We start from the raw sequence: 13,321 nt of genomic DNA, 5'->3' as shown, positions 1-13,321 counted from the left end.
CCACACGCGTGTTCAGCTGGATACCTCCATGTTTGTCAGTGTTTCAGCTCCAGAGGCCTGAGAGGCTCCTGGACTGTAGCGATCAAGTGCCCCCCCTCCCATGGCGATTGTTGAAGAACCCCTCTGTGATGACTCTGTGCCTCCAGGTGGCGTCGTGGACCAAGTACTGGGTGGCCTTGTGTGAGACTCAGCTCTACTACTATGCTGCCAAGTCCCTGAAGGCCTCCGACAGGAAGCATGTGAGTCTGAGATCCCACGTGGCCCACAACAGACACACAAACATACACACACCTGTGTTAACGTCTCTTCTTCTGCTTGTTCTGCTCAGTTCAAGTCAACGTGCAGCAAGTGTGTGTGTGTCGTGGGTTTGATGACCATGATGGCCGACGACCCCGAGCACCCGAACGTCTTCTTACTGACTGACTCGGAGCACGGTGAGACACGCACGCACGCACGCACACACACACGTCTGTTTCCACTGAGTGTGTGTGTTAGTGTGTGTGTCTCACTGTTGTTTGTCTCCGTTGCCCAGGTAACACCTACAAGTACCAAGCAGGGAACCGAATGAACGCTTTGCTCTGGTTCAAACACCTGAGTGCTGCCTGCCAGAGCAACACACAACAGGTACACACACACACACACACACACACACAACAGGTACACACACACACACACACACACACAACAGGTACACACACACACACACACAACAGGTACACACACACACACACACACACACAACAGGTACACACACACACACACACACACACAACAGGTACACACACACACACACACACACACAACAGGTACACACACACACACACACACACACACAACAGGTACACACACACACACACACACACAACAGGTACACACACACACACACACACAACAGGTACACACACACACACACACACAACAGGTACACACACACACACACACACAACAGGTACACGTACACACACAACAGGTACACGTACACACACAACAGGTACACGTACACACACAACAGGTACACGTACACACACACACACACACAACAGGTACACACACACACACAACAGGTACACACACACACACAACAGGTACACACACACAACAGGTACACACACACAACAGGTACACACACACACACACACACACAACAGGTACACACACACACACACACAACAGGTACACACACACACACACACAACAGGTACACACACACACACACACAACAGGTACACACACACACACACACAACAGGTACACGCACACACACACACACAACAGGTACACACACACACACACACAACAGGTACACACACACACACACACAACAGGTACACACACACACACAACAGGTACACACACAACAGGTACACACACACACACACACACAACAGGTACACACACACACACACACACAACAGGTACACACACACAGGTACACACACACTGAAGGCATTACAGTCCCACCGGTTGAATAAACATGTTGTGTTCCTTCCACATTCAGGTTCCAGCCAATCTGATGTCATTTGAGTGAGCGATGATGATGAAGATGAAGAGCAGTACTGAATGACTATTGGGAGCTTTCACTGCCATGAGCCCCCCCCCCCCCCCTCCCCCCCCACTGAAGCTTCACCTGCCACCACCGCCTTAATGTGTGCATGTGTGCGCGTCACAACGGTACGATCAGTTTAAGCTAAAACGAGTTCATTCTTTTTACTCCAGTGTTTATTTACACACACAGACGCACACAGACACACACAGACGCACACACACAGACACACACTAGAAGACTTTAAGCTGTGAAAGGACTTTTCTTGTCTGAAATTCTGTCTTGTTGTTGACGTTCAGACTTTAAATATTTTTCATGCTTTGTGTTGGTGGTAGTTGGGGGGGGGTCATCTCCCAGTATTACCATGACATACACACACACGCACGCACACTCGTGTGAGGGTATATATATATATGAGCGTGTGTGTGTGTGTAGTTTTGTTTCAGGGATCCTGAATATTAAAGGTGGAGACGACAATGATTCCATTAATATTCATCATTCTATTTTTTTTAATTAAATCATTTCCATTGTTTGTTTACAATTGTTTACCCCTCGTGTTGTGTAGAAAGCTTCTCGGCTGTTTACCCCCCTCAATGTGCACGTCAACAATTCAGCTCCTTAGTTGGTCAGTCAGACTGAAGACACTTGTGAGACGTTGAGATGTTTGACTGAAGGAAGCAGAAGAACATGTGCACCAAGTGAAGTCCACACTGAAGAGGAGGAGCTTTTCTTCCTCACTCGACGGGAGCTGAAGGAGTATCAGGGTCTCTGGGGGAGGGGGGCTGATTATCAGACACCAGTTCAGCCCAAAATGAAAAGTCCACATTATCTGCCTGTTTGTGCTGTTTATCAATAGATTTTGTCTCCGTGGATCAAAGTGCTTGAGAAGTCGGGGGGGACGATTCCACCAGGTGTATTTTATTGAGGATGAACTGTCAGAATGAATTCTGGGTAGAAAGAGTTTGAGCCTCTGGCCTTGAGGTCAATCAGTTTTGGTTCTCATCTTTTCTTCAGTGTTTGGTCAAAATAATGGAAACATGTCATTTTTGGGATGCTTTGTGTTTTATTTTACTTATTGAGGTTGACATTATTTTTGGGATGAAAGCGGAAAGTTTAAGTGTTACAAAGAAACTTGATGCTTGAGTCTCTTGTTTTTGTGTTGTTTCCTTTAACAACTTGATCTACTGTTATTCCCCATTTTGTGTGTGCGTGCGTGTGTGTGCGTGTGTGTGTGCGTGCGTGTGCGTGTGGCGCTGTGACCTCTCAGCTGAGTGATGCGCTGCCTTGTTGACGGACTGAGAACCAATAAACACTCAAAGCCCTTTTTTACAACACGCGGCGCCTCCTGCTCGTTCATCCGTCAGTCAGGGTTTAATTCTATTTAAATAGGATCACTTCCATCTTTGTTGTCAGGCTTCATCGATTTTATCACAAAATATCCCCCGTAAATGTAGATTCTTTAATTTGACTTTAGAAGCTTTATTTCACGAGTCTGCAGAGTTTATTGTAATTGAAGTTAATGAAACCTCAGCTCTAAGTACATTTATTTAAGTAAAACTTAAGGTACTTTTACTTTACTTGAGTAGGTCATTTTACTCTGTACATTTCCTAAACCAGTTCCTTTTAATATGTACTAAACTGATTTAAATAATATAAATTCACTGATTTAATTTCATATTATACTTCAGTAATTTAGCTTTCAGTTTTATATTAAAATGTTCATATTAACTCTATTTCTAATCCAGTGGTACTTTTACTTCATGAATTGAGCCATCTACACCTCAAGGACAGTGTGGATTATGACATAAATATACACACGTTACCATGAAAAATGGTAACGTGAGGTGTTGCAACAAATTCAGCGTTACATGGATTCCAATAACTGGCTCAGTCGGACTGAAGTCCAATGATCCGTTTCATGTAAACACCTTTGTCCGACTACGATCCGACTAACACGCCTGGATAACTCCATCCGATCCGGTTGGTAGTTCGATTATTGCGGCATGTGACGGTGAATCGGATGAGGAACTGGACTTTGCGTCTTTGCGGATGCTTGAGATCCCGACGGGATCAAAACCTTTGAAGCTTCTCACACTGAATGAAGGTGACATCATTGAGTCCCAGAGGGGTCAGAGGTCAAGTCTTCAGGGGGACATTGGCCCTAAATAAGCTGTAGCTGTGTCTCAAAGTCTCTAGGCTGCATCCTTCAGGGCGCATACGTCACTTCCGCTGCGACCCGTCTGTCCCAAACCGTCGTCCTCCGATCGCGGTGGAGGGACGCAGTCCTCCAGGACCCGGTTTGGAGGACACATCTGATCCGTCCTTTGCGGCCCAGCATGCAGTGCGGGCCGACGAGGATTTAATTTCTCAGACGCTTTATATACGGTTTATACTTCATATTATCAACAAATGGATCAAACGTATGAACCTGAATCGTCACTTTCTGAGTTACAGAATAAATACACAAAGAAACTGAACTCGCTTTGCTGCTTTTGCTTGCTGGTGACGTAGGACAGACCGTCCCATTTCAGAGACTGCTCAGTTCAGCCTGTGTGGTTGTAGTCCAGGTCTATGAAGGCTGAAGGGTGCAGCCCTGCGACTTTGAGACACAGCTTGAGTGTGTTGAATTGAAACTCATTCTAAGAATGAATAATTTTATTATAATTAAGATAATGTGAAATATTTACACAACAATATGAATTATAAAGCTGTTTAGTTTGATAAATGTTAATGTTTTTAAATGAAATAAGTATTAAAACACCAAGGCCCCAGCAGTTTGCCGGGTGGAGCAGCAGCGCCCCTGGCGGCCGCCGGCGGCTCCTGCAGGAAGTGTTCCGGAAGTGGACGCGTCACCGAAGGAACCGAAGGAGACGGAGCTACGGAGAGAAAATGAACCCGACAAGGCGACAATTATCCTCGTTCGCGTCGTTAATGCACCAGTCTAATGAAGTCACCAAGCTACTCAGCCTCCGGTGATCGGTAAACGGCTCTTCAGTAAGTTAACTTGCCCGCTAGCCGGTAAAACAACCGACGACATTCCGCAGCTAGCTGTTAGCTGAAGCTAACCGACACCGCGAAGGTGTGCAGCGGTTTGCTAAGCGCCTAGCAGGTAACCAGCCGGTAACTAGCTGGTAACTAGCCGGTAACCAGCAGGCAGCTAGCGAGGAGCTAACGTAACCGTGTTGGTGTTGTCATGGTGACCTGACGTTTAGCGGGGGATGTCAGACACACAAACCACTGAGCGGGGGAAAAAACAATGCGTGACGTCAGAACCGACTCGTCCAGCGGTTCCCTTCTTACGTATTTAAGTGAATTCCATTGTAAGGTATTTACATGCTTCCATCAGGCTCTGCTGCCGGTGGTTGTAAACGGGGCTCTAACGTCCCTCAATCGCCACGTGTCGCTTGTATTCATTTGCTGTCATTATAATGAATACACACACACACACACACACACCTGTCAATCATAATAACTGACAGCGAGCTGAGGGTTTGATGATGTAAATAATCAAAACACATTTTAGTTGGACAACGTAAACTTACGTTACTCCAGTAGAAGCGTTTTAGTGACGTAGTCAAACATCCCGACAGGCTCATCTGAGTGTGTGTGTGTGGGGGGGGGGGGGGGGGGGGGCGTATTCTGCACATATTATTGACATCTATCTTTTTGTCCTCCCCTCCTGTCTGTCTCTCTCCCACCAGGGACCTCGCTGTTTGTTTGGATCGTCCTGCAGAAGAGCTCGTCTGGGGGGGAGGGGGCGGAGCTACAGGGGTCATGCGTCAGGTGTGAGGCTGATTCTCTGCAGACTCACTGAGGACGAGGCGATGAAGCTGAAGCAGCGTATGGTGCTTCTGTGTGTGGTTCTGCTCCTGCTGGGCCTGGCTAAGATCTTCCTGCTGGATGGAGGCGACGGCTCGGTGGCCAGCCGCCGCGACCTCAGAGCGTTTCGAAAGGTCAGAGGTCAAACTCAGCGCGTCTCTCCCCAGGGTTGCGTACAAAGAGTTTACAGGTATGGCTCGAAGTTAAATCAAATAAATTACTACTACTCCACAGATGGAGGCGGGGCTCTCTCTGGCCCGGGGGGCTCACCTCACACACACCCTGCAGTCCCCGTGGGAGATAGCCAGCCAATGGGTGGGCCCCAGGGAGGTGTACCCCGAAGAGACCCCCGAGCTGGCCGCCGTGCTCACCTACCTCAGCACCGCCCGCGTAGAGCGGGCCGATGTGGGCTACAAGGGCACGCAGCTCAAGGCCCTGCTGGTCCTCGAGGGGGGGCAGAAAGTGGTCTTCAAGCCCAAGAGGTGCGATTAGAGATGAAAGAGATGAAAGAGACATTGGAGGCTTCAGAGGTGTGATCGGGGTCTTTGGTCTGCAGGTACAACAGAGACTACGTGGTGGAGGGAGAACCGTACGCAGGCTACGACCGGCACAACGCAGAGGTGGCTGCTTTCCACCTGGACAGGTGACTACACCTGTGATGGATATACATTAACTATAATAATAATAGTGACTCTGCACTCCGCCATAGATTCGTAGATCTAATGACTATTTTCCACAGCAAATTAAAATAATTACTCAAAATGCTAGAATTGAAGCTTTAAATGTATTTGAGTAACAGTTTGATACAGATGTAATCGTCTTAATCAATTTAAATAGAACAAGCATAGGCTCTTTTTAAGTGCCTTGTCACTCTAAACTATTAAACTAGATTCCATTTGTTTAAATGTGCATCATCCAATGAGACTTCAGGCTCGTAGTACTTTGCTTTCATGGACTACGCGTCTGGTGGAGGTTCAAGATGAAAACGTCTATTTAAAGGCGCAGCTTCCTCCATCTGCTCGTCTGAGCTCCTCCCAATGCTCAAAACGTGCTGCAAACATCACTATTACGAGTTAATGGATTCCTATTTATAACGTGTCCTAATATTTAACAGTAATAATAGTGAGTCTGTACACATGTATTCTCTAATGGTCGGTTGATGGAGATATAATAAAGAGTTTTAAGATGGAGTTTACAACTGATAAAGCAAAACAGGGAGGAATAATAATAAAATGAATACAGTTACAATGCAAGTCAATATAATTCAAATATATGTGATTAAAGGTGATATATCATTGATATAGAAGTTATATAAAAGAATCAAATCTGATTTCTAACAGGATCCTGGGCTTCAGGAGAGCTCCCCTAGTGGTCGGGAGGAACATCAACGTGCGGACGGAGATCAAACCTGTGGCCACGGACCAGCTGCTGGGCACCTTCCTCATGCAGGGTGAGAGACGGGAGGTGTCTCTGAGTGTGTCTGTCTCTCTTTCTTTGAAGACGTAGTGCTAGATGACATTCTTCCCTCCGCCCCCTCCAGGTAACAACACCTGTTTCTATGGGAAGTGTTACTACTGCCGTGAGAGCGAGCCGGCCTGTGCCGAGGCGGAGGTCATGGAGGGGTCGTTGACCCTCTGGCTGCCGGACGTCTGGCCGCTGCAGAAGCACCGACATCCGTGGGGACGGACGTACCGGGAGGGGAAGCTGGCCAGGTGGGCGTGGCTAATTCACACATGGCACAAACCGCCAGAAGTCAGATCCCCGATCATGATCCATATTAACAGATGCAGATCCCATTGATATTTTCCTTTTCTCAACTTATTTTAACTGAAAATACACATTTTATTCATTCTTTTCAATCAATGGTGAAAAGTTTCATTAAAACAACGTTATATCTGTCTGTGTGTCTTCCCCAGGTGGGAGTACGATGAGAGCTACTGTGAAGCTGTGAAGAAGATGCCTCCTTACGACGCCGGGCCGCGGCTGCTCGACGTCATCGACACGGCCATCTTTGATTACCTCATCGGGAACGCCGACCGGCATCACTACGAGAGCTTCCAGGACGACGGCGGCGCCAGCATGCTCATCCTGCTGGACAACGCCAAGAGGCGAGTAGCAGCTGACCTGAGACCTGCCCGCTGGTCACATTAAAGCCACCGTGGTGCAATGATCATCAAATCATTAAACTAAAGTGTCGCTTCAGTGTGTATGTCTAGGGCTTTTATTGTGAAAGGTAAGAAGTGATGGTTAGGAGCTTTTCTGTCTGACATCCCCTCTCCTGACGTGGCCTTTGTCCCGTGTGCAGCTTTGGGAACGCCGCTCTGGATGAGCGGAGCATCCTGGCGCCGCTTTACCAGTGCTGCATGTGAGTAACCGTCCTCCTGCCTTCATGCCCTCCCACACCTCCTCTCGCCTCACGCCTCCTCCTCCCGCCTCAGGGTCCGCGTCTCCACCTGGAACCGGCTGAACATGCTGAGGGGCGGAGCTCTGAGTGCCGACATGCGCCAGGCGCTGGCTTTCGACCCGATCCAGCCGGTGCTGGCCGAGCCTCACCTGGCGGCTCTGGACCGGCGCCTCTCGGGCGTCATGGCGACGGTGAAGCAGTGCATAGAGGCCCAGGGACCTGACAACACGCTGATAGAGGACCGGATGAACCTGCCACACCCCTAGAGACCAGGACCCAGAGTGGAACTGGAACTGTGTCACTCTACAGAGACCTTACTGGTCCAAACAAACGTTTCCTCAGGACGGTTTCTCCTCCTCCACCTGAGGACGGGTGGAGCTGCGAGAGATGTAGAAGCTCAGAGGAGCAGGAGACAAGGCTCCAACACCTCCCCGTTCAGACCCAGGCCGGGTCTACTGAGCTGAAGACCAGGTTCCTGGTGGTCCTTGTGGGAGAGGAGAACCAACTGGTTCCACCTCCGTCAGTGTGTATATATTTAACTAAGAAGAGAATCAAGAGACAAAAGAACATTTGTGGATAATGTTACTGTGTGTGTGCGCGTGTGTGCGCGTGTGCGCGTGCGTGTGCGTGTGCGTGTGTGCGTGTGCGCACAGGGTTCCTCTTTACCTGCTCTCACCATTAAACTGATCTAACGCGTCATCACCTCCATGTGGTTCTGTCGACATCAGCGTAAAATCACCAAACAGGATGTTAATGTTTGCAAACAGGCGACAGAGTTGACGCACAAACAAAGTCATGCACCTTCGGGGCAGGAATATATAAACATGCCAAAACCCAGGGGGGGTCTCTGGGTCTCTGGGCAAAATGAGTTATACACACGACGCACAAGCAATCGAGCACAACGTGCCTCTAATACTGACAAAGGTGGGACATTATTGCAGTTTCTCCAGCAGGAGGAGCAGTCTGACGTTGGTGATTTCACAGCTCCTTTGATGTTCGTCATCTGAGACGAGTGAAACCTCAACGTGGAAAGTTCATTTAGTACAAATTGTTTAGTCTCAAATTGTCTCACTTTCTGATTTGATTCATTTTTCACTTTAATTTGTTGTTCCCTAAATTCAGTTTCATGTTGGTCAGATTCTAAAGAAGCTGAACATACAGAGACACACACATAGGGGCACAAACACACTGATGCACACAAAAGCTCATGAGAGAAAGTCGGCCGACATTCCATTCGTGATATTTCCTCTGGGTTTGAATACTTCACAATCTGGATGAATCAATACTCAACAAAAAGAAGGCTGTGATTGGTTCCCACTCTCAGGTTTAACCCGACTGGTGCGGGGAGGAGGGGCTCTCACACCAGCAGCATCAAGCTGTGTCTCCAGATGTGCACGGCCTGAATGTTCCCCCCTGGTTTGAAACTCTCAACTTTATCCAACATCCTCTCCAGGGGGAGTGTGGGCTGCTGCTAGCTCATCAGCTAAGTCCTCTACTAGCTTATCACCTAGCTCATCAGCTAAGTCCTCTGCTAGCTCATCAGCTAGCTCATCAGGCTAAGTCCTCTACTAGCTTATCACCTAGCTCATCAGCTAAGTCCTCTGCTAGCTCATCAGCTAAGTCCTCTACTAGCTTATCAGCTAGCTCATCAGCTAAGTCCTCTGCTAGCTCATCAGCTAGCTCAGCAGCCAAGTCCTCTGCTAGCTCATCAGGTAGCTCAGCAGCCAAGTCCTCTGCTAGCTTATCAGCTAGCTCATCAGCCAAGTCCTCTGCTAGCTTATCAGCTAGCTCAGCAGCCAAGTCCTCTGCTAGCTTATCAGCTAGCTCAGCAGCCAAGTCCTCTGCTAGCTCATCTGCTAGCTCAGCAGCCAAGTCCTCTGCTAGCTCATCTGCTAGCTCAGCAGCCAAGTCCTCTGCTAGCTCATCTGCTAGCTCAGCAGCCAAGTCCTCAGCTGGCTCATCAGCTAGCTCAGCAGCCAAGTCCTCTGCTAGCTCATCAGCTAGCTCAGCAGGCTAAGTCCTCTGCTAGCTCATCAGCTAGCTCAGCAGGCTAAGTCCTCTGCTAGCTCATCAGCTAGCTCAGCAGGCTAAGTCCTCTGCTAGCTCATCAGCTAGCTCAGCAGCCAAAGTCCTCTGCTAGCTCATCAGCTAGCTCAGCAGCCAAAGTCCTCTGCTAGCTCATCAGCTAGCTCAGCAGCCAAAGTCCTCTGCTAGCTCATCAGCTAGCTCAGCAGGCTAAGTCCTCTGCTAGCTCAGCAGCCAAAGTCCTCTGCTAGCTCATCAGCTAGCTCAGCAGCCAAAGTCCTCTGCTAGCTCATCAGCTAGCTCAGCAGGCTAAGTCCTCTGCTAGCTCATCAGCTAGCTCAGCAGGCTAAGTCCTCTGCTAGCTCATCAGGCTAAGTCCTCTGCTAGCTCATCAGCTAGCTCAGCAGGCTAAGTCCTCTGCTAGCTCATCTGCTAGCTCATCAGCCAAGTCCTCTGCTAGCTCATCAGCTAGCTCAGCAGCCAAGTCCTCTGCTAGCTCATCAGCTAGCTCAGCAGCCAAGTCCTCTGCTAGCTCATCTGCTAGCTCATCCGCTAAGTCCTCTGCTAGCTCATCAGCTAAGTCCTCTGCTGATCAGTTGACATTGAGCCCCCCAGTATCTCTCAGCGGTGAGCTGGTGTCTGGGCCTTTGGTCAGGGGGGGTTTCCCCTCCCACGTGGCAGGTCGTCATCACTTGACATTTACTTCTGAGGCTCTTCATCTTTGTGCTTCACCCACAGAAGGGAAACTCAGGACCCCCCCACCAGAGGCTCTTATTCCACCAGGTTATAGCCGGCACCGGTTAGGGTCAGGCTAAGTAGGTGTTTCACCTCAGACACAGAGCATGAACAACAAACTGTCTCTTCCCCCTCACACGCTAGAAGATCTCAGCCCCCCTCCCTGGCGCTTTAAAGAGTCCCTCGCGCTCTGTGTGCTCAGAGGAGGATGGAGGCTGACGGAGGTCGCGGGCTGCACCAGACGAAGCGCACGAGACATCTGGCGCTGGTCGTGGCAGTGCAGACCGCGGTGGTGACCACGTGCCTGCTGGTGGCGCTCTACGTGTGCTGGGACGTCCAGGTGAGCGTTCACCTGTAGATATTTTATCCTACTTTATTTATTGTACAATGAGCCGACTGCCTTCATGTTAACGCAGGCTGTAGACTTATTAAACAAATGACAGTTGTCATACGATGTTTTATTTAGGACGGTCAAAAGATTGTATTTATTTTATTACTAATTCATTGCACATTTTGAAATATGTGATTAATGGTGATTAATGAATGTTTTTTTTCTGCCAAAGACAAATTTTACAAGTAATGAGAGCCTGTTTTTTAGACACTTGTTTAATTGTTAAACACAAACCGCACACGTGTGATCATGTTGAACTACGTCTCTTCTTTGCTCTCAACTCTCCTTCATTTGACGTGTTTGAAGTGCCAACAGTGTCCCCACATTCAGCAGGACGTTTTCAATCCACGGTCTTTTAGGGACACAGTGGTGGTCCTCTGCAGGGTAGATGCAAACGTTAGCTTAGCCTAGCAGGGCACTCACCCCCTTTTGTTTGACACGTGGAGGTTTGTTTTACTTCCAGTGCAAAAAGCGTCTCGTTCTCACGCAGCGGTTTCATTTCCGGGTTCAATTTTGTTTACTTCCTGCGAGACCGGAAGTAAACAAAGCTGCCTTAACTGTGTTAAGATATTTTAACGCATTATTCTCGGCCACATTATTCACATAGATTAACTCGTTAATGTATCTAGTATTATTCTATATTATATTAGTTGTTGTTACATGAAGTATTGTATATTTCATATACATTATGATATGTTGCTGCTTTATGAGATCAGCCTGAACATTATATTTATATACTTATATATATATTTCCCAAAGAGGAAACAGAGAATGTAAATGTTTGTTTACCTGTGCACCTTTAGGGTCGGACAGCGAGAGAAGCGCAGGACAACGTGCACATCCGCTTGAACCCCGTCTCAGGTGAGGACTGATCGCATCAATAAGCCTAAGATGTGATCAATAAGCCTAAGATGTGATCAATACCATCAATAAGCCTAAGATCTGATCAATAAGCCTAAGATGTGATCAATAAGCTCCCTCGTCCCCTGCAGACTTCTCGGGCGAGGTGTGGGTGCCGTTCGGGGGGGTCTACAGCAGTCACATGATGAGCCTGGTCCCCGAGGAGAAGGACCAGATCCAGGTGAACTGCACGGGCCCCTACGTGTTGTACCTGTACCTGTGCTACAAGGACCGGGACCAGGGGGGGGCCCTGGGGACACTGGAGCTGTGGGTGCAGGGCCGGGAGGCCCCCGCCAGCTCCTTCCCCCTGCGGGCCTCCGTGGAGGTCTGCAGGGGGCTCCACAGCACCGCCTACCTGCGGAACAAGGAGAGGCTCCGCCTCCGTCTCAACTCCACTGCCGGCTTCAAGGTGAAGAACATGACGGTGGCCCTGAGCTACCTGCTGGGCAGCCGCTGCCAGCTGTTTTAGGGGGGGGGGATACGACGTCAAAGAACAAGAAACAAGAAAGTGCAATTTTATGTGTTGAGCTGAAGTTTTGATTTGCTTAATTTATTATTTCCCTTCTATTAACAAATGACTCATCATGTTTAGAGCAGAAGTTTCTCATTTAAAGAAGCATCTTCATAATAAAACAATAACTTCTGTAATCCTCATCGAACATGTCTAAGTGACATAAACCGCCATCTTCTAATTCCATGAAAAAACTTTTCATCATCATTATTTACGTGTTGCCTCATGAATAAAAAATGTCATTTATGCATGTTATGAAACATGTGTGCATATGTCGTTGAACATGTGTGCATATGTCGTTGAACGCGTGTGCATATGTCGTTGAACATGTGTGCATATGTCGTTGAACATGTGTGCATATGTCGTTGAACATGTGTGCATATGTCGTTGAACATGTGTGCATATGTCGTTGAACATGTGTGTGCATAAACGTGTGCATAAAAATAATTCACTCACTTACTAACTTACTGGGATTATTGTGATATTTTTCAATACCTTCATGATCTATTCTATGACGTTTTCAACAAACTACATTTTGATCATTATATTCAGACATTTTAATGCCTTGAAATGTACAATTCTCTAACTTTCTATTACATTTATTACAAAATACAATCTAACTATAGATGATGCTACTATACGTTTTTTGGCCTCTGCTCTGAAAATGGCCTCAGATGCTCCATCATCTCATCTCCTGTAGGATGAAGGGGAACCTGTAAGTGTTCTAATGCGTAACAATCAGTTTACATGTTATGGTGACGAAATAAATCAATATAACACACAAAAAAACCTTCAAACTTTGAGACTCGGCTGAAATCAGATCATTAAGAGCGCAATCCGTGCTATAAGACATGGAGACACCAGGCGAAACACATGTGTGATTCACACCTTCAATCGTCTGGTGTCACAGCTTCCGTAGAGGGTCAAACGATGCCCGGTGACATTCTTAACTTAATAAACAGCATTTATGATTCATATGCTGGTGGTTATTTG

The 13,321-nt window shown here is 47.8% G+C and overlaps 3 protein-coding genes across 8 annotated transcripts in view; all 3 read left to right on the top strand.

Annotated features, from left to right (window-relative positions):
* ralgps2 (Ral GEF with PH domain and SH3 binding motif 2) overlaps positions 1-2,877 on the top strand; it is a 33,407-nt gene extending 30,530 nt beyond the window's left edge. For all 6 annotated transcript variants that reach the window (XM_078107809.1, XM_078107806.1, XM_078107811.1 and 3 more), the window contains 4 exons: positions 147-239; positions 329-434; positions 533-624; positions 1,499-2,877. In XM_078107809.1, the coding sequence (XP_077963935.1) occupies positions 147-239; positions 329-434; positions 533-624; positions 1,499-1,528 (321 nt within the window). In that variant the 3' untranslated portion in view covers positions 1,529-2,877. The remainder of the gene's footprint in view (positions 1-146; positions 240-328; positions 435-532; positions 625-1,498) is intronic.
* A 1,447-nt stretch (positions 2,878-4,324) lies between these two features.
* fam20b (FAM20B glycosaminoglycan xylosylkinase) lies at positions 4,325-8,463 on the top strand. Its single transcript, XM_040184598.2, has 9 exons — positions 4,325-4,537; positions 5,245-5,496; positions 5,597-5,844; positions 5,919-6,005; positions 6,703-6,812; positions 6,903-7,074; positions 7,279-7,470; positions 7,668-7,727; positions 7,801-8,463. Exons 2-9 carry the CDS (start codon positions 5,368-5,370, stop codon positions 8,030-8,032), a joined length of 1,230 nt encoding a protein of 409 aa, XP_040040532.1. The 5' UTR covers positions 4,325-4,537; positions 5,245-5,367; the 3' UTR covers positions 8,033-8,463.
* A 2,141-nt stretch (positions 8,464-10,604) lies between these two features.
* On the top strand, positions 10,605-12,791 carry LOC144411377 (uncharacterized). Its single transcript, XM_078107817.1, has 3 exons — positions 10,605-10,866; positions 11,721-11,778; positions 11,910-12,791. Exons 1-3 carry the CDS (start codon positions 10,735-10,737, stop codon positions 12,284-12,286), a joined length of 567 nt encoding a protein of 188 aa, XP_077963943.1. The 5' UTR covers positions 10,605-10,734; the 3' UTR covers positions 12,287-12,791.
* Positions 12,792-13,321: the final 530 nt, after the last annotated feature.

The sequence above is a fragment of the Gasterosteus aculeatus genome, chromosome 8 (assembly GCF_964276395.1).
Source record: "Gasterosteus aculeatus chromosome 8, fGasAcu3.hap1.1, whole genome shotgun sequence".
Taxonomy (NCBI): domain Eukaryota; kingdom Metazoa; phylum Chordata; class Actinopteri; order Perciformes; family Gasterosteidae; genus Gasterosteus; species Gasterosteus aculeatus.
Note: the sequence above shows the minus strand (reverse complement) of the source record. Positions and strands in the feature narration are given on the sequence as shown.